Below are 18429 nucleotides of genomic sequence, written 5' to 3' on the forward strand. Positions count from 1 at the left end.
TCGATAATAGAACTATGAAACACTTGTGACATCTACTTGAGAACGAGAAAAACATCTGAGGATATAGATTATGTAAATGAGGACCTAATTTGCATAATTAATGTCAAATTCTTATAATTCCATAGTTATAACTGCTGCACCCCGAATTTCATACTTGCCCCATTTGGAAGGTGAACATCAATAAACATAATTTATTCAAATCATGACCTCATTTGCATAATTTATGAGGAAGTGCTATAATAGCCTTTTTGTTATGATAAGGCTGTCATTGGATGGAGAATATGATCAACTGATATAATCCATGCAAATGAGGCTCTTATTTACAAAATCAATGATTAAAATTGTATAATTCGTCACCCGCAATGGTTAACATCATTTGGCGAAGGTATGAGATCGTGGAACTCTTGTTTCTATCTCAGTTGGCATTAAGATACTGTAACTCTAATTAAGTTTCTTGGATTCAACCTTTGCAACATGACAGATTATAAAAGCCACCCATAATTACCTGACATTATATGCTAGTCTTTCCATGCTTCTTTCCTGTGGGTTATTCTTCTTGTCATGGCAAAGGTAGTGGAAGGACTTCTATTAAAACTTTGGCATGTCGTTTTCTTTTGGTTGTGTGACACGAATTGTAATATATCCCAGACGATTGAAATATATGGCATAGCTCTGCCTTGAAGCAAATCTTGTGGGATTGTTCCAGACCTGAGATGGCTTTGTCTGAATGTATATGTACTCTGAAGATGGGGTCAGGGCCAGGTGGTCTGACAACATCTATTGTATAGATGAAGATAGCTCCCTCGGGATAGGGGGTATCATACATTATTCACAGTCCTAAAGTTGCTCAGGCTAACCAAGGAGGTTTAAAACCTCCTTGGGCTAAACCTAAGATTCTTTAACTGAAATGTCAAAAGTCTCCAGAGTGTTTGGATTTTTCATTTCTGATGCAGCACAACACTTGCATGTAGATTACAGGGAAGATTTGATACGCTCATAGTTTTTATAATGCGCAATGTAATCTTTCCAGATGGGTTTACATGTAAGTGCATCAGGTCATGTCAATTTGATTCGTTGGTTCTCAGATTTTCAAGAAAATAGTTTGAAAAATTGGAGAGGCAACATGAAAACAGAGAGTGACTGATTATGGGTTCACCACACCACAAAGTGGTGGTGAACCCATATTGCTTTTTCTGATGTTTCTTCTCCTTCTTCTTCTTCTCCTGCCATTTTTTAAATGGATTCAGCTTCTTCATTTTAGGGCCTAAGGTCCTGAAATTTGGTATGGAGGTACAGTGGGCAAAGACCCCTAGGCGTTTTTTAAATTTTTGTGATACAGGCTTTTAGAATGGTTTTATTTGAGTTTTTTGGCTGTGTTATAGCAAATGTATTACTGTGTTAGTGTGCCGTGTTTACCACGTCTGGGCATGAGTCATCACAATGGAATGCAGGGCATCAACCAATAGGCATGCAGCTTTCCTCTATACTTCTTGCTGATTGGCTGTTGGGATTTAACTTGATTAACACCTGCACAGAGCATTTTCACCTGCACAGAGCATTTCTTGCTGATTGGCTGTTGGGATTTAACTTGATTAACACCTGCACAGAGCATTTCCATACTGACAGTATGTCTTTATTCAAGTGTTTTGGTAGGTATTTCAAGCTTTTCTGCTCCAGCATTGGAATGCGGGGGCATGAACGTTTTTTTTTTTTTTTTGAAAATCAACAGTTTGCATTATGCAATTAAAAATCCTAACCAATAAAGTAGGGAATAGCTATCCAACTGTTGTTTTAGTTGTATGTTACTTCATATTATAGTTATATCAAATTGAATGTAAATCATTGTTTTCCCTTGTGTTTCTCATTCTTTCCCTGCCATGTCGTAAAATGTGGTGAACCCATCGCTGTATTTGCTCCAAAGCAAATACATTGTATTGGCCTTTCTAGTTTATTCTTGATTCACTCAGTTTTAGAAGTGATAAATACTTTTATAATCAGATCAGGCTCTCCTCTCTGTCCCTTGCTTTCATAGTCCTATTTCACCTTAACATATGAAGGCCTTACATGTACATTGGCTAGAATTTGAATGCAAAGCCACTCGGTATGTACATAATGTAATAGAGAGGGAGAGAAATAACAGAAATGCATTAATTACACTGTACTTAAGAGTCAGATAAAATTATAGAAGAGTCAGATATGGAGCCTGGTAGTCTGGGTGGCACCAGCTTGAAAATGTACCTTCGGTCTTGTTGCAATTGTTCTTTTCCTACTCATAGATTCTCAAGCCTTTCATCAACAAGGGATGGACCTGGCTGCACCTTCAATGAATTATATATCAAAAGATAGATAGCTTTGATTTTGCTGTAATCTAAGCCAGTAAAGTTACATGTCCATTGTGGGCTCTTCTCTGCATGTAGCTGCTTAAAATGACGTTGACACTGCAGGAAATTTTCCACATGAAAAATGAGAATATTACCCACGAATTTTGAGTAAATCCAATAAGGACTGGAAAAAAATGATGCCGATGTCAAAATGGCTGTAGAAAATCAGAGCAAAGACATCCCGGAAATGGAATGGCGTATTTTTTCCATTACGCCAGATATAGCTGCCATGAGTCAAGCATGGGATCCACGTGGTGATTGAATACGTACTTCTTGCCTTGCTATGAATAGATTTAAGTGGAAAAATGACCAATACCATCTTACGCATCAAACTTCCTGGAGCCTATTTCTGAAAATGTGGTCCATTTTTACAGTGTATCCTGTTTTGTATTTCAGACAAATAGCGAACGCAATCATGTTTAAGGCTTCCATAACTCATTGCCATGGCAGGAACATTCTCTGATGCTGTATTAGCTTTTATGTCTGAAGGTCAGGCTTCTATTATTTCCATTCCAGCAGTGCTCAGAGGTAGAGTAGTTCAAAGGACATTTGTATTCAGCAGTTTATGGCTCATTTATATTCACTGCGTGTCATAAGCAGTTTTAGAGGCTTTCAGTCCAATAGATTCCAGACTAAGTTTGCAGGGCACTGCTTCATGACATGGAAGTGGTGCAAAATGATTTACTGACCAAGAAAACAGTTTTCATGGGTATCTTGTGCATTATATATTGGTCGTGGTGGCCAGCTTACATTTCTTTTCCACCTGTCTGAGACTATAATGTGATAAATTCAGGAAGCAGAGAATAACTGTTGAGAACCAGGCACTCGTGTATGCCGAATAATGAATCAAAAGTAACACAGTTGTTGCACTTGTCTACCTAATGTGTTCTCATATTTCTCCCTCATTCCTTTGTTGCTGCCAAATAAATTGATTTTAAGATTCACCTTGTATGGCAAGGTTAAAAGAGAGATGCAGGTTCCAAATTTAGGACCTTCATGCCCCAAGTTGTCTTTTATTGATTAATCTATGGACTACCGTCCTGGATTTAACATTGGTGTCAAGGTCCTGTCTCTTGTAGATTTTTATAGATGGTGTCTTCGTACTGTCCTCATGCCCTGGTGGTCTGTGCATGTGTGCTGTGAATATACTCCATAGCGCTCTTTTTCAAATCTATTTGTTGTTTCTATGTGGTTGGAGAATGCCTTGAATTGTCCTATATATTTGCCACAATAATTTCATACAAGGTATCCCTTGCCAGTGTTAGCTGAAAACTTCTGATAATACCTGATTCAACCTACAATTGCTAACTCCAAGACTTACAAAACATGTACATGTACTCTGATGTCCCGATTAAACGTACCGGTACGTTTATTTTTTTCGGCCCGAACGTCCACCCGGTACACTCTTATTAGGGACGGTACGTTTATTAATTTTTGGGGAAAAAATTGTCCATACGTACCGCACCATCAGCAAGTGGCCGGCGGCCGCAAAATTCGGCAACACGTCACAGATAAATATTTGGTCCATGATAGCGGCATTTCCCATGAATATAATGTATATTATTTATTTTTCGCCTGCTGTCCATTTTTAAGTCCCAAAACGTCTGAAAAAGCAAAAATTTGCCCACAAAACCGAAGGGGAAGGCGAGTAGCTAAACGACGTATATTTAGCACATGGCGGCCGCAAGTCCTTGTCAAAATCGGCAACGCGGCAGAAAAATGCCTGGTCCATTTTAGCGATATTTACCATGAAAATAACGTATGTGGTTTATTTTCCCTCTGGTGTTAGTTTTTAGGTCCCGAAACCCCTAAAAAAGTAGAAATTTGCCCACAAGACGGACGGCCGACGTGGGGAGGGCGCCTAGCGCCTGAGCAGCATGACCCGTAAAAAGTCAAAGGTCATAGGGCACCCATATTGCGCAATCACTGTAAAAGCGCCGATTTAGCTAATTTTAGGGCGTTTAAAATTGATACAATCACATTATCGATTTTTAAAAAAACAATGAGATGGAAACCAATCAAAATTTTATGCTGAATAATATTTTTTTTCTTCAGAAGTTTTTCTTCTTCAGAATCCAGACTTTGACCAGACTAGACAATGTACCATACCAAATAATTATTATGTGGAAATGGATTTTGTTGTACATATACTCATTAAACCCCTATATTTGTACTTAATTGGGCTTGATTTTCTATCTCTTAAGTTAGTCAGATTTTCAACTCAAGTTGCAGGAGAAGGCTTAGCAAAGTGCATTTCAGAAGTGTAAAATGCAATAGCTTCTCCTACGGATTTTGTATTTCCCCAAAACAAGTACAATATATATATACTCATTAATTAAAGTGATATATACTCACTAATTAAATGTAACAGTGAAAGATTTGCCCATATATTGGTATTGAAATAAAGAGCACATTTTAGTATCATGGACACACAGTTCACCTGTCAATTTGGTCATTTTCCGGGGGTACGTTTATTCCGGAGGGTATGTTTATTAGACTTTGAAGATTTGTCCGGGGGGTATGTTTATTCCGGGGGGTATGTTTATTAGGGACATGAGAGTATATAACAGTGTTATGCCAGTTGGCAGATTGTTACTTGTACGATCATGTGCATGCCAATTTTGTATCCCAAGGTATACATAGTGTAATTCATAATGGCCTGGCAGTCACTATGGTAGACAGCCCTACGTAGTAATAATGTTCACCTTATTGTACAGTGGGATCAAATGTCATATGTATATATGCCATGTGGCAGTTTGTTACTTGCAAAATCATGTGCATGCCAATTTTCTATCCCAAGGTGTACCTAGTACAATTTATAATGGTCTGGCAGTCACTGTGGCAGACAGTCCTACGTAGTGTAATGTTCACCTTATTGTACAGTGTTGTAATGTCGAATGTATATATGCCATTTGGCAGTTTGTTAGTTGTACAATCATGTGCATGCCATTATTTTCTATCCCAAGGTACATTGTGTAATTTATAACAAGCAGTGGCAGACAGCCCTACGTAGTATAATTGTTCACCTTATTGTACAGTGTTGTCAAATGTCAAATGTATATATGCCATTTTGCAGTTTGTTACTTGTAAAATCATGTGCATGCCAATTTTCTATCCCAAGGTGTACCTAGTACAATTTATAATGGTCTGGCAGTCACTGTGGCAGACAGTCCTACGTAGTGTAATGTTCACCTTATTGTACAGTGTTGTCAAATGTATATATGCCATTTTGCAGTTTGTTAGTTGTACAATCATGTGCATATGCCATCATTTTCTATCCCAAGGTACATTGTGTAATTTATAGCAAGCAGTTGCAGACAGCCCTATGTAGTATAATTGTTCACCTTATTGTACAGTGTCATCAAATGTCAGCCAAGAATTCAATAAACTTTCTTCCCTTCCCTCCCAGGTGGATCCATGATTACCAAGACGCCTGCATCGATAAGCTGGAGAGGTTCCTTCGCGGAGAAGACATGTCAAAGAGGGGGCGGCTCAGCAAGATGAGCAGCAAAGACGAGGAAGTATTTGATACGCCTCGCTACCGACTTCACAGGATGGGCAGCAGTGATAGCATATGAGGTGGATGTCAATAGTTGGATGAATGATGAGGGATCATGTAACATCATCTGTCAACTTGAAGGCATGACTGTACGCTGTGCTAGCACTGCTGTTCTGTGCTAACTTTTAACAGAAATGATGGGATGGTAACTTCGCTCAAAAATGGGTTTAGAACTTGCTGTAAAAGCCCATTACTGTGTAGCTACAGATGATAGTTACTGCATAGCATTTTTGTGATCTTTCATTTCTTCTTTAGGCCATAGCAATTTAATTTGTTGCTTTAACTTGAAGGAAAAATAACATGACAACAGAAGCTGTAAAAGGGTTAGGTTTATGTTTTGGTGCATGGTTTCAGTTTTACGCAGTGAGCACAATCAGTCAGATTCAAATTTTTCTCCTGGCCCTGACAGCTTGTTTTCTAATTAAATTTTTACCTCAGAATGTCTGAAATCCAAGGAAATATATTTGGTGTATATAATATACAGAAATTGAACTAAAAGCCACAAACAGAAATACAGGGTGTGTTATATTAACTGGATGAATTGGATGAAACTTACACCAACTCAATATGAAACAAGATTGAACTGTAATTGCCAACACAATTCTGTTCACTTGGCAATCACAGTTCAATCTTGTTTCATAATGACTTCTACCAACACAGATGAACTTTCCAGATTACACCAACTCAAGTTGACTGCATGCATGCATTTTGCACTTGAAAGAAGCCGAGGATTTAACAGTGACAGTAATTATCCTAAAAGAGATTAGATACAGTAATTCCACTGGAAATCAGCATTTCCGCAGTGGAGATTAATTGCCGTGTTCATGTCTGTAGGTATTAGTTTTAAATCCCCCGTGAGTTTTCACCTTGCTCAGTTTACTTCACATGAACAGCAAAATCATGCACTTATGAAAGGACATAACTTGTCTTTGTGAGCAAGTGACAAATAAATAACTTGTTGACAAAGCAGTGAATGCACAAAGAGTTGCACGCAAAAAGCACATCATTCACAGATATTTTATTAACCACAAATAGTCAATCTGTTACACCAAGGGGAACATGGTACCCAACAAATTACATTTACTGTTATCTATGCACGTATCTTTACCTGCTGACATATTTTATCAAATCAATTTTTTACATTATTGTTTTCTCCTGTCTGATAAATCTAGATTAAGTTTTTTTTACATATGAAATGTTTCTGATTTATAGTATATGACATTGTATTAAGTCGTCAGTTTTGTAAATCTCACTCTATCTGACATGGTGTGCTTTAATTTGTAATTCAGTAATGTAATACCAAAAGCAATTTGTTTGACAATTAATTTAGCACTTTTCAATTTGGCACATTGCCTGTCAATGTATATGTCATTTCACAAACTGAACTTACAAAAAGTTACACGTACGATCATGGCACTAAAGTAGAGTTAGAGACACTACAAGTTATGAGAAAAACTACAACTAATAGTATGTGAAACAATGAATTAAGCCTTACAAAACAGCATCAACAGTGTACAATAAATAGTCTGCCTGCCAAATTGGCTGGTTGTCAAAAATACATGTACTCCAACTGGGGACAAAACTCAATTTACATGTACATGACATTGTACATACCATGATTACAATATAGAATACCAACAGCTTTACAACACAAGAGATAACAAAACACTCAAATTATATAATGTTATATATATTAGCTGGTGTGTTACACCAAAAGTCAGTTATACCACCGATACAGAATCATACAGAAAGATATTAAATTAGAAATGTCAATGTCTCTTAGTGTCAAAATATTAGTTGTGAAGATATCATGTACATGTGATTGTTTGTCCATGGCCCTGGACTGTGCCACATATGGAGAAGGGGGGGGGGCAAGGTGTCAGATCCTGGCCTAGGCACATACTATTAGGCAGGTAGGCAGGTCTAGGTTAGGCAGCACAGCATAAGATTCTCTATGCAAGTATACAATGTACCTGTTGTGTTCCAAACGTTAGGTAATTACAGCAAATCTGATATTAAAATGATTCATTAACAGTGTTATTTAGTTGTTTCCGGCTATAGATATATAATATATAGTTTCAGCAAATTCCAGACCAAAATCATGTATAACATTGTGTGTGTGTTTGTTTATGTGGTACAATGTATGTATGTGTGTGCGTGCATGTGTTGGCCAGTATCTGGCCCCTTATCATCATGAGTTTACCATGTGGAAACTCAGAGATTTTAACGTTTTATTGATGTTGCAATGGCCAATAACAAGCATGATATTTTAGACTAAGTTTGTGCCTTAGTTTGGTAGAATGTTTAGTAGAATTCCTACTGCTGCATTGTACATTCATGATACATGTAATGATCATGTGTATCAAAACGTTGCACAGAAAAAGTGCATGCAAGAGGCAGTGTAATTCCATGTAACTAGGTTAACTGGAATCTTAGCATATGGATTAAAAAAACCATCAATATAATGTGACAGCTGTCACAATTCATTATGATGGATTGCTCATTTTTTAATTAGTATTATCTTTCATTAATATTTGCCTGGTTATACAATTTATATCAATTTCACCATGTTGAACCGCAGTGCATCTGTGAGATTTCAAGTGCAGCACCACCAGTTATATACAGTTTAGATTAGGCCAATGCAAGTAATTTTATGATTGACATAATCGTGTGCATTAATTTTAGCCTGAAAAAAATTTTGTCGCCCTCTGACAGTTATCAACGAACGTGGATGGCAGATGGATATGAAGAGGGGAAACAAGAGTAGGCTGTGATTTATTGTTCTGTTGTTCTTTTGCACTGGATTTTTTTGGGTGAAAAAAAATTCCAGTGCAAAGAGAAACCCCGATAAAAAAAAGCCTAAAAACACGCCAAAAATGACCCCAAACCCAAACCTCTGCTTGGAGAGTACTACATTTCAGCGTCTCAGCACAACGGGATTAAAATGCTTTTTAGAAGTCACATACGCGTGAGAAATAATTCGCACGTCTGAGATAATTGGCATGTGCCGCGACAAATAATTAACAACTGCCTTCTGGGCTTCCGCTTTCAAGTTGTAGATGTCGGCCGGCAAAATGTTATACAAATAAACATGAAATAAAACAAACGCAAGTTGGTAGCAGCGATTTGTATAATAATGTTAGGGTAGAATAATTGGGGAAGGGGACATTTAAGGTAGCGGGACAAAACGTCGCACCGGCACGGCAGGTACGTTGTTGACTTTAATGGAAACTACAATTTGTGACTTTTGGAAAGTTAGAAGACCGGTTAGAAAATTGTTGGACCCCGGGGGCGTGATATCTGAGCGTCAGGCGGAGGTGTGTGAGCTTCATTAGCGACAAGAAATTCGCACATCCGTGCCAATCGCCTCTATAAGGCCTAGGGGAAAATGTTGTGTTTCCTGTTTCAGTCCTGAAAAAATTAGGGTCGGTAGGTAGGGATTTTTTTTCTTTATTTTGTTTAGAATTTAGTGATATCTATATCTTATACAATACAGTTTAACAAAGTAAAACTTGCATGAGGACACTTTTATTTTAAATGAACCAATTGTACAACGTTTTATCACTCAGGTGTCAGATCATGGAGCTAGAAAAGGTTGATCAGCTCGAAAAAATGATTTATGGATCCGTTGCAGGGGTCCACCCCCCAAAAAAGGCTAGGGTCGGCAGGTTTTTCTATGGTCGGTCGGGAAACAGGAAACACAACATTTTTCCCAGACCTAAGCGTTTTTTTATTTCCTTTTTAGATACCGAAATGTAGCAGATTGTCCTTGAGTCGCCAAAATAATCCTGGTAGAATTAGAACTGGTGAAATGCCAGAAAGAAAATACTTTATAAACGCTCCCCCAAAGGCAAAAGTCCTGTAGAGTCTGATAAGGATGCTGAGGCTATTCTACCTAATGTCAAATCGAAAGTTCATCGCCACCTGCCAGATTTTCTCTTAAACCAGGCTTTAGATGTTAAAGGTTTCCTCTTAGCCCTTCTCAACTGTTGTTCAGAATTCTATGTATTTTTAGTTACTAGATCTATGGAATACGCACTAGAAATTTCTCCAGACTGATACAAAATTAGAAGAATCTTATACAGATATCCAGGCTCAGATATCCGCGTATTACATGAAGATATTGAGTTATCCTGTTCATACGCACCAACATTATTAATATTGCACCCAAACACACACACATATGTAAATTCTTGATTATGTTATTTCTCCAGTTTGTACGAGTTCATCAATATTATTTTACAGTATACTAAAAACGTGTATACGTAATGTTAGATATCTGATCAAGGAAAATCGTAACAAATCTTAAGAAAGTGTTGATTTTGGCTGAAGAAAAGCACATTAGATTTACCATAAAGTATACGTCAGTACAATAAAATACACGTCATACGATACGTCAAAACTAGTACTTGATACACGCACGCAACCACTAAAAGCAGAACCTCTATGAAGTAGGATATCCTAAACACGTATACGTGACTGAACTATTGAGGAAGAGTTCAGTACAGAATGCTAACAAATCAGCACTCGTATATATATTTACCCACTTGACTCGAGGTCAATATCACAAAAATCAAACACTTCTTCGACCTTCACACTGCTTTAGGTGTCATCTTGTGCATTTGCCCTCCATTACTGATCATTACTAGAGGCAGTAGACAGGAAGGGAACCATGGCACGCAGTTAGGTTACTGCCGAGGCCATGGAGCTACTTGCCATGAAATCACATCACGTGTCTTGTTAGACCCTACCAGGCACGCGAATCGCTGGAAAAATGGTAGAAATTGGCCAATATAAAGGGAATACTATACCAGGGGGGTTGGCCGACCAGAGAGAGTACATTTTGCGAGTCTTTTCTGGCCGTCCAACTACCCTGGTATTATAGTATTCCCTTTACTTTGTCCAATTTCTACTATTTTTCAGAGATACGCGGTGCCTGTTAGAGGCTAGTGTCTTGTGACAGAAAGTTTGTCTAGACTTATTGGTCCCACCTGTTATATTCAAGTTTAAGACTTGGAAAATCCAAACTTATTTTTTTACCATGGACATTGTGATTTGACATGCATATGGAGAGGTATTTCACTTCTGAGAGCATTGCTACGAAAATTGCTCTGTTCTGTATTTTCGGGAGAATTGCTCTGTTCTCAATCCTGGTTCGTTCATATAAAGATACCACTTGACAGTGTTGCATGCAAAATAGTGTATAAATAGGATTCAATCTTTGTTTTATTTCTGGCATCACCACGACGATGAGCATTTTCCCACAAGTGCAGTTGTATGCAACAGGTTGGTACAGATTTAGACATCTATTATTTGATTCTCCAAACATTCACCCAACAGAAACTCACATTTATAAAAATGCACCTCATCCTTTTGTTGGCATGATATATTTGGTGATATATCTTATTTCAGGAGCATCATTTGTTGTCATTCAAAATTCTTGTCGAAGTAACTGTTATTAACACTTTACATGTATCTTCATGATTTTTATGCAATATTTTGGGCCTTCTTAAGCTTGGAACTTGGAAATTAGAACTTTCAAGTGAATTATATAATTAATTTGGCATACATAGTATTCATATTTTAGATTCTATGTTCACAGCTGAAACAGCCATATGTCTTTTAAGCACTTTCAGGCACTGATATGCGGCAAAGGAGGAGAAGCACTTCCAGTGTATTATGTCTGAAGGGCATTCCGTGTTTTAGGGAAAAAGCTCTGGTGGCAAGATTAGGCAATAAGGACAATATTCTAAGCCAGTCACATTTTTTATGATCTTCGTTTGATTTTGTATTTGTATGTAATTACGCAAGTTATGGGTAATGAATGATGTCAATTGTATTGACTATGGCCAGAATTGTGTATCCTGTTTTATGTCGTCCATTTATACGGAAACTATCATGTACTTTACAGTGTCGTCTCTTGAACATTGTTGGAAAGTGTTACCGCAGTGGTGACGACACCCTTCAGCCTGTTCCCATTGCCGTTGACAACGTTCACCTTCAGGCTTGTCATAGGGGTGGAGTGTGCCGTGCCGGTCTGCACGTCGTCCATTGCTTTGTGCCGGCGGATCATGGTCGTGGCCAGCGACATTGGCCGTGAACCCGTAGCCTTTCGAAACGTCTGGTTGAAATGCTGCCTGAAGTTCGTGGTGAAGAACCCGTACACGAGCGGGTTGATGAAGCTGTTGGCATAGGCCACCAGGTGGGCAGTCGGGTAGACGTAGTGGTGGAGGTTGATCTGCTGCCGAAGGCTCAGGTTGCCGAAGTCCTCCAGGAGCCAGCAGATGTAGAGCGGCATCCAGGTGGTCGCGAACACCACGACGAGCGCGATGACCATGCGGACGACTCTCATCCTGCAGGCGGCGACGCCGACGGGGACCGATGCTGCCTTCTCGCCGCTGGTACCCCGCGAGTTGCCGTCAGCTGCTCCCGGGGGTGGCTTGAACCAGACTTTGGTCGCGATCTTGGAGTACAGTAAGCTGATTGCCACCAATGGTATGATGTAGCACAGGCTGAACAACGCGGCCGTGTAGCTCTGGCGGGAAGTCGAAGATGGCCAGAACTCGCCACAGATGTGGAACGTGTGGTTCTCGTACAGGACTTCTTTCTCGTACGACACGACTGCCTGAGGGGCCATGATGGCTGCTGAGGCGATCCACACCCCCAGGATCACCAGCAGTGCCTTCTTCTTCGTCAAGCCCTGTTTCTGGGGATGAACGATGACAACGTACCTGGAAAAGTGCACAAAATGTTCATTGATGCTATCTAAATGATAGAAGTTTCTTCAATCAGCAGTTCTCAGATACCTTGGAATCTGTATCTGTATCTGTATAGCCAGTATAACCGCCTTTCGGCGTAACACACCAGCTTCGCAGGCACGCGGCGCGGCGGCAGCTGGCTATATTACACCGATCGACTTGTTACACCTAACGTCAACCAATCAGAAGGCTCCATTTCCCATCGGTTATCAGGCCGTAACCTCTAAAGTGGTTGGTTATTAGAAAAAAACACCACTCATAAACCACCTCATTTGTGGTTTATTCGGTGGTTATCGCACCTGACCAAGGATTATCTCACAATGTACACCACGGGCGGGGCATTAACCCTTTATCAACGATGCATGCCCATTGCCAGGGCCATGCGACCTGATACTAGCAGTGCAATAAGCCCTGGGAAATTTGTATTGACACAGGAGCAGTAGTTATAAATCAAATGTTTCAAAATTAAACAACGGTAGAATGCCTCATCTAAATACCCGAGCAATTGCACGTTTTATCATCGATAGCAAAGTATTAAACGCGCTTTACGGTTGAATCAAGGTAAGTCTCATAAGCATTCATCTGATGCTATCACCTGTATTGCAGTATGACTTGAATACGCTTGCGCCCCTGGTATTTAATAGGAGGGATTATATAGCAAAGACGCTCTGTATATCAAACAGCAGAGACGGTTTAATTTGTTTTTGGTTGATCCAGCCTCAGATAAAGGCGCTTTACAGCATGTGTGGAGGATTAAATAGCCACAAAGCTGAATTCTCAAGATAGCTACAAGGATGGCTGTGTGCACATGATAGACGACAGCTATGAAAGCAGGGAGATATCGTAATGGGAAGTATCATGCTTGTTGGAAATACACGGATAGGCTGGAGATTCCGTCCAGAAAAATGCGTTGATGAAGGTTAGACATCCAGGTAAACAATACTCATACGTAGGAAATTCAAACTCTACTACTGGATAAATTACGGAAATAATTTCAGGACGTTTCGAGTGACGTCCATCACTCTTCTTCAGCGTCACTAATGAACTAACAGAATTACCAATATTGTTTGTCTTACCATAGGAACTTCCTTATCTCCTTTACTTTATCTGACCATTTTGTCACGTTCAACCATTTTTTCCAGTTACTCATATATATTGTGTAACACGTTCTGTTAGTTCATTGGTGACGCTAAAGAAGAGTGGTGGATGTCACTCGAAACGGCCGGAAATTATCTCCGTAATTTAGCCTATGAGCATACAGAAAAATGTTTGACTTCCACACAAGTGGGATGATGATAATCATAAATACCGCCATATTTAGATCTTGTCTTTCTCGAGCTTAATTCTAATTTCTCTCGAAGTTGCAGTATCTGCGTTTGCTTTTTTTAAAACATGTACGTAACGTAAAGACATAATACATCTCGCTGATATCACCAGTTGAAGGAAAAACATGTTATCAACCCTTAGATCTTTGCAGTACAAATAGCCCGACTGAAAAATCAAATCACCAGACGTACGTCAATTCTGCGTACGAAATTTGCATCCGACAATTACTAGTATCTTCCACTACATCCTGCTCACCAGTACCCCATCGTATCAACGGTTTCCTCAACTGTGTTTCAGTTGCCATTCATTTGTCATATCAACGACGTTACCAAAAATACACCGAGAAAAAATATAGCTGTCATCTGTAATGGTTAAGTTTGCAACGTCTGTAGATCCTTATTGTGCTGAAAATAACAACGCTGATGCTGTTCCATGCATTAAAGACAGAGATATTTGGTTATAAGCTAAAATCCCTCTCAAGCCGTTCGGTGTTTGGTAATATATATCATTCCCTCCGTTGTGCAATCACTACAGCAGGGGAGAACGAAGCCCTCTGGTAGATAGACGACAACAGTAGTCTTTAGGAATTGATAGTACGATTAGAGGAGAAACCGATTTGAAGTCGCTGCACGTTTCTCTACAAAGTCCATTCGGAACACTGGTAGTATATATATCATTCTCTCCGTTTTGCAATTACTACAGCAGGGGAATAGCCCTCTGGCAGATCGACGACAACAGTAGTCTTTAGGAATGGATAGTACGATTAGAGAACAAAACGATTTGAAGTCGCTGCACGTTTCTCTACAAAGTCCATTCGGAACACTGGTAGTATATATATCATTCTCTCCGTTTTTCAATTACTACAGCAGGGAAATAGCCCTCTGGTAGATCGACGACAACAGTAGTCTTTCGGAATTGATAGTACGATTAGAAGAGAAAACGATCTGAAGTCTCTGCACGTTTCTCCACAATGCTCATTCATAACGCCGGCAGGACCTTTGCCGGTTCCCGCATTGACAAGGCGTTTCGACCCGCTATTATTAGCCTGATGCACGACACCTTTCACGGGATGGGTGTCAACCAGCGGACCAAGTTATTACCCTCTTCGCGTGGAACGACGTTGAAAAATCGCAGAGGGCCACTAGATATTACCTATAAGTTGGGAGATTATGGTTATAATGAAAGCTCCAATCGGGCACTTCATGATTGGCAGGGGATTGACAGTTCGGTTCAATTCCACGGGGTGTCCTCGGCGATGTGAACTGCGCGGTCTAACTGCGTCAGGTCGGCAGGTGAGTTATTCGGCGTTGAAAGCGGCTGTGCGAAGATCATAAAAGTCGTGGAGTTAGCTGACAATGTGTGTTGGGCTCTTTTTCGTGCTGAAACTTGAAGTCTGTGAGGCTAATAATAACGACTAAGCCCACCCACTCCCATGCATGACACGGGGCTGCCGAATTTACTGCTCCAACCCCACGCCGAATGGGACTCGAACCTCTGTCCTCTTGATCCACGGAACCTCAACATAGAAACCGAAATGCCCTTGAATATGTACGTTCTTGGAATCCATTCTTTCTTCAAAGTCAAACAAACCCAGCAGTAGCTAGCCCTAGTCGATAATTCTGCACACACACAGTGTATAGTATGCACCGGTATACTAGTAGTAATTGCTACCTGGCCAAGTGTTAACTTCATGCAGCATCATTCTATTATCATGTTAACCGAAGGAAAACATATTGTTTTTGCTACGTTTCCTCTTCTTCTTTTAAAAAAAACTGACCTCTAACCTAGCCAATGACCTGATTTGTTGACGTCTCTCACCATGGTAACTGGTGTTCGGTTATATAATATTGCAATTTTATAGTAGGAGGGATTTATACTCCTGTCTGACCATATATATTTTGTAAGCATTAACAGAGCAGACCATATGCGAAGGTAAACATTATGCATTGGCAATGCCCAAGCTCAAAGTCGTGTGCCTTTTTTCTTCCTTTCAGCTGCTTTGCCAAATACATCAGCAGAACAACTCGAGACAGTTGAAAGGTCTGCCCGTGTTTGGTGCAGACGAAGCATGAAGCAGAGATGTATGGTCACGTTACTTCCAACACTTCACGTTCAGCTGATGTATCACCTACCTGTCTGCCGCGATGGATGTCAGCGTGAACACAGACGCGCCGACAGACAGACCCTGAGCCAGGGCTTTCACTCGACACATGGCGTCACCGAACATATTCTCTGCAAAAATAGAAGAGATAACACAAAATAACGTTTTAGTATCAATCACGATATTCCTGACACTACAGGCTTTATTTCTGTCATGAAGCCAAGAAAAATACAACGATTCTAAAATAGTTTCTAAAGAAACGTTTCCTACGTTTCCTTGATATTCACTTCAAACAGAGGAGAGAGAAACGCAAAATCACGTTTTATTATCAATCACGGGCTCATTCTACAGGCTACAGGCTTTATTTCTGTCATGAAGCCAAGACAAATACAATGATTCTATTTTAAAGGTTGAACGCTTACTGAGAAGGAAGCTAGTTTTACATATAAGACTTACGACATGCGAGATAAATGACTAAACACGCAGCGTATGGTATGGCGAGTGAAATTGACTCTTCATTTTCAATTCGTCACATTTTCTTCTTTTCCGGAATTGATTCCGGCATTCTATGACATTAGTATCGTTTTCCAATACTTATTTTGCAACATACGATATATACATGTATTCGCTCATTTTGTACGATTTACAATATGGTCGAAAACTTTTTTGTAAACGGAAGAAAATTAATGCGCGCACGGATGTCATCCATATAATCAAATCAACATGACCCAATCAAACTTTTAAAACATATCCTTGATTACCTGTCGTTTGCTACAGACATAATCAGTATTTTAAATGTCCAATTCTGAAATAACTTTACTGTAGAGTTGATGCAAGTCGCTACTACCTTTTAGCGCGGTAGTGGATCAAACTCTTAAAAAGCAATCTAGATGCTAGGCCGAAGCAGGGTATACCCTTCATCTATGAAAAGCCTACTTCAATTCCACGGTACAAGCCCGAGGCAAAGTTTAATACGGCAGGGTCCAGGGTCTCCCGCTCCCATAAATAGTTTCACCAGGTTGGTAAATCAATTCAACGCAGTTTAGGCCACAGCAAGTCATTTTTATGGGTGACATCAGCGCGCGAATTAATTTTCACCTGCTTTTGGAAACAATGAAAAGCAATTTTGTTGCTGACAGTGGTCAACATGCCGAACATGGACTAAGATTTCTGTTGCCATGCCGGAACGTGGATGGCATTTAAATATGAAGAGAGGAGACAAGAAGAAGCTATTATTTATAGTTTTGTCTTTTTCTTTGACGCAGTGATGTATTTCATTCCTTTTATATGTGATGTTCCCTGAATCAAAACCATTTGTACAATTTCAGTGACAAATGGATGTTGTAATAGTTGGCCGTAAACTTTGCACAATATAGGCATCATTTCTTGTTTAACAAGGTTGATGATGTGAAAAGTTAACAATGAAGGAATCTTGTTTTTTTGGCCCTATCGCATTAGTTATGGAGTCTGTGGAGGATGTCATCCATAAAATTTACTTGCTGTGGCCTTACTTACTTACCATACTACCCTATTTATCTGAGGTGATACGACAAGGAGAAAATTCAATTTCCCTTATGATAGGCCAGTGAAATGTTGGCACAGAGAAAAATATAAAGTTGAAAAGGGTCGCCCGCTGTTTGACAAAGATAAGATGCTTATGGCGCTGTTTTGTTGCTCCTTTGTTACATTCCAAAAGCGTCCTGTATCTCCAATCTTATCAAATGTAAAACTGGATCATTGCTGAAGTCGACGAAGTGATTTTGGAAAATGGTCAGATGGCTCTAAAGGGGAAAATGCAGCCACAATACAAGATCTGTCAGAAATAAAGTGTAAGTTCCTTGACTTTGAGACCTTGACCAACAAAGTTTTAGTTTTTAACTTTCGTCAGCGGATTTCTATTTTCGTGTGAAACTTAAAATTTAACTTGAAATTGAAAATAAGTGTTAAGTTCATTTCCCAAGGGCACAACAGTGGGAGCATGTCATGGATCGTGGATTCGAACCCAGAACCTTCAGATTCTGATTCAGCAGTCCTAACCACAAGCCCACCTTGTCAACACTTATCATAAACTACTGCACAACTGCAGAAGGTAACCGCAAGGAACAAGCCCGTATTTAGTCATCAAGAGCACTTAATAAATAAGCTTAAGTCTGTAGTAACAAGTATCTTGTTGTGATTCAGATAAGAGTGAACTAAAACGCTTTTAAGGAAGTAATTGCTTCATTTTGGATTCTGTCCAAATTTGGATCGCATCCGGGATTCTCTCGCAGAGAAATCCTTAATAAGCATGCCCGTAGCCGGGGG

The 18429-nt window shown here is 39.6% G+C and overlaps 2 protein-coding genes across 3 annotated transcripts in view; one reads left to right on the plus strand and one right to left on the minus strand.

The window, feature by feature from the left end:
- Positions 1-8426, plus strand: part of LOC109467254 (sterile alpha and TIR motif-containing protein 1-like) — a 38858-nt gene extending 30432 nt beyond the window's left edge. For both annotated transcript variants that reach the window (XM_019765195.1, XM_019765205.1), the window contains one exon: positions 5791-8426. In XM_019765195.1, the coding sequence (XP_019620754.1) occupies positions 5791-5959 (169 nt within the window). In that variant the 3' untranslated portion in view covers positions 5960-8426. The remainder of the gene's footprint in view (positions 1-5790) is intronic.
- Positions 8427-11845: 3419 nt separating this feature from the next.
- The window catches only part of LOC109462735 (neuropeptide FF receptor 1-like), an 11427-nt gene continuing 4843 nt past the window's right edge, over positions 11846-18429 (minus strand). Inside the window, exons 2-3 of the mRNA XM_019759295.1 lie at positions 16157-16256; positions 11846-12671 (exon numbers count right to left, since the gene is read on the minus strand). Of these exons, the coding sequence (XP_019614854.1) occupies positions 11846-12671; positions 16157-16256 (926 nt within the window). The remainder of the gene's footprint in view (positions 12672-16156; positions 16257-18429) is intronic.

This window comes from Branchiostoma belcheri, unplaced genomic scaffold, assembly GCF_001625305.1.
Source record: "Branchiostoma belcheri isolate BF01 breed outbred unplaced genomic scaffold, Haploidv18h27 scaffold1, whole genome shotgun sequence".
Classification (NCBI taxonomy): domain Eukaryota; kingdom Metazoa; phylum Chordata; class Leptocardii; order Amphioxiformes; family Branchiostomatidae; genus Branchiostoma; species Branchiostoma belcheri.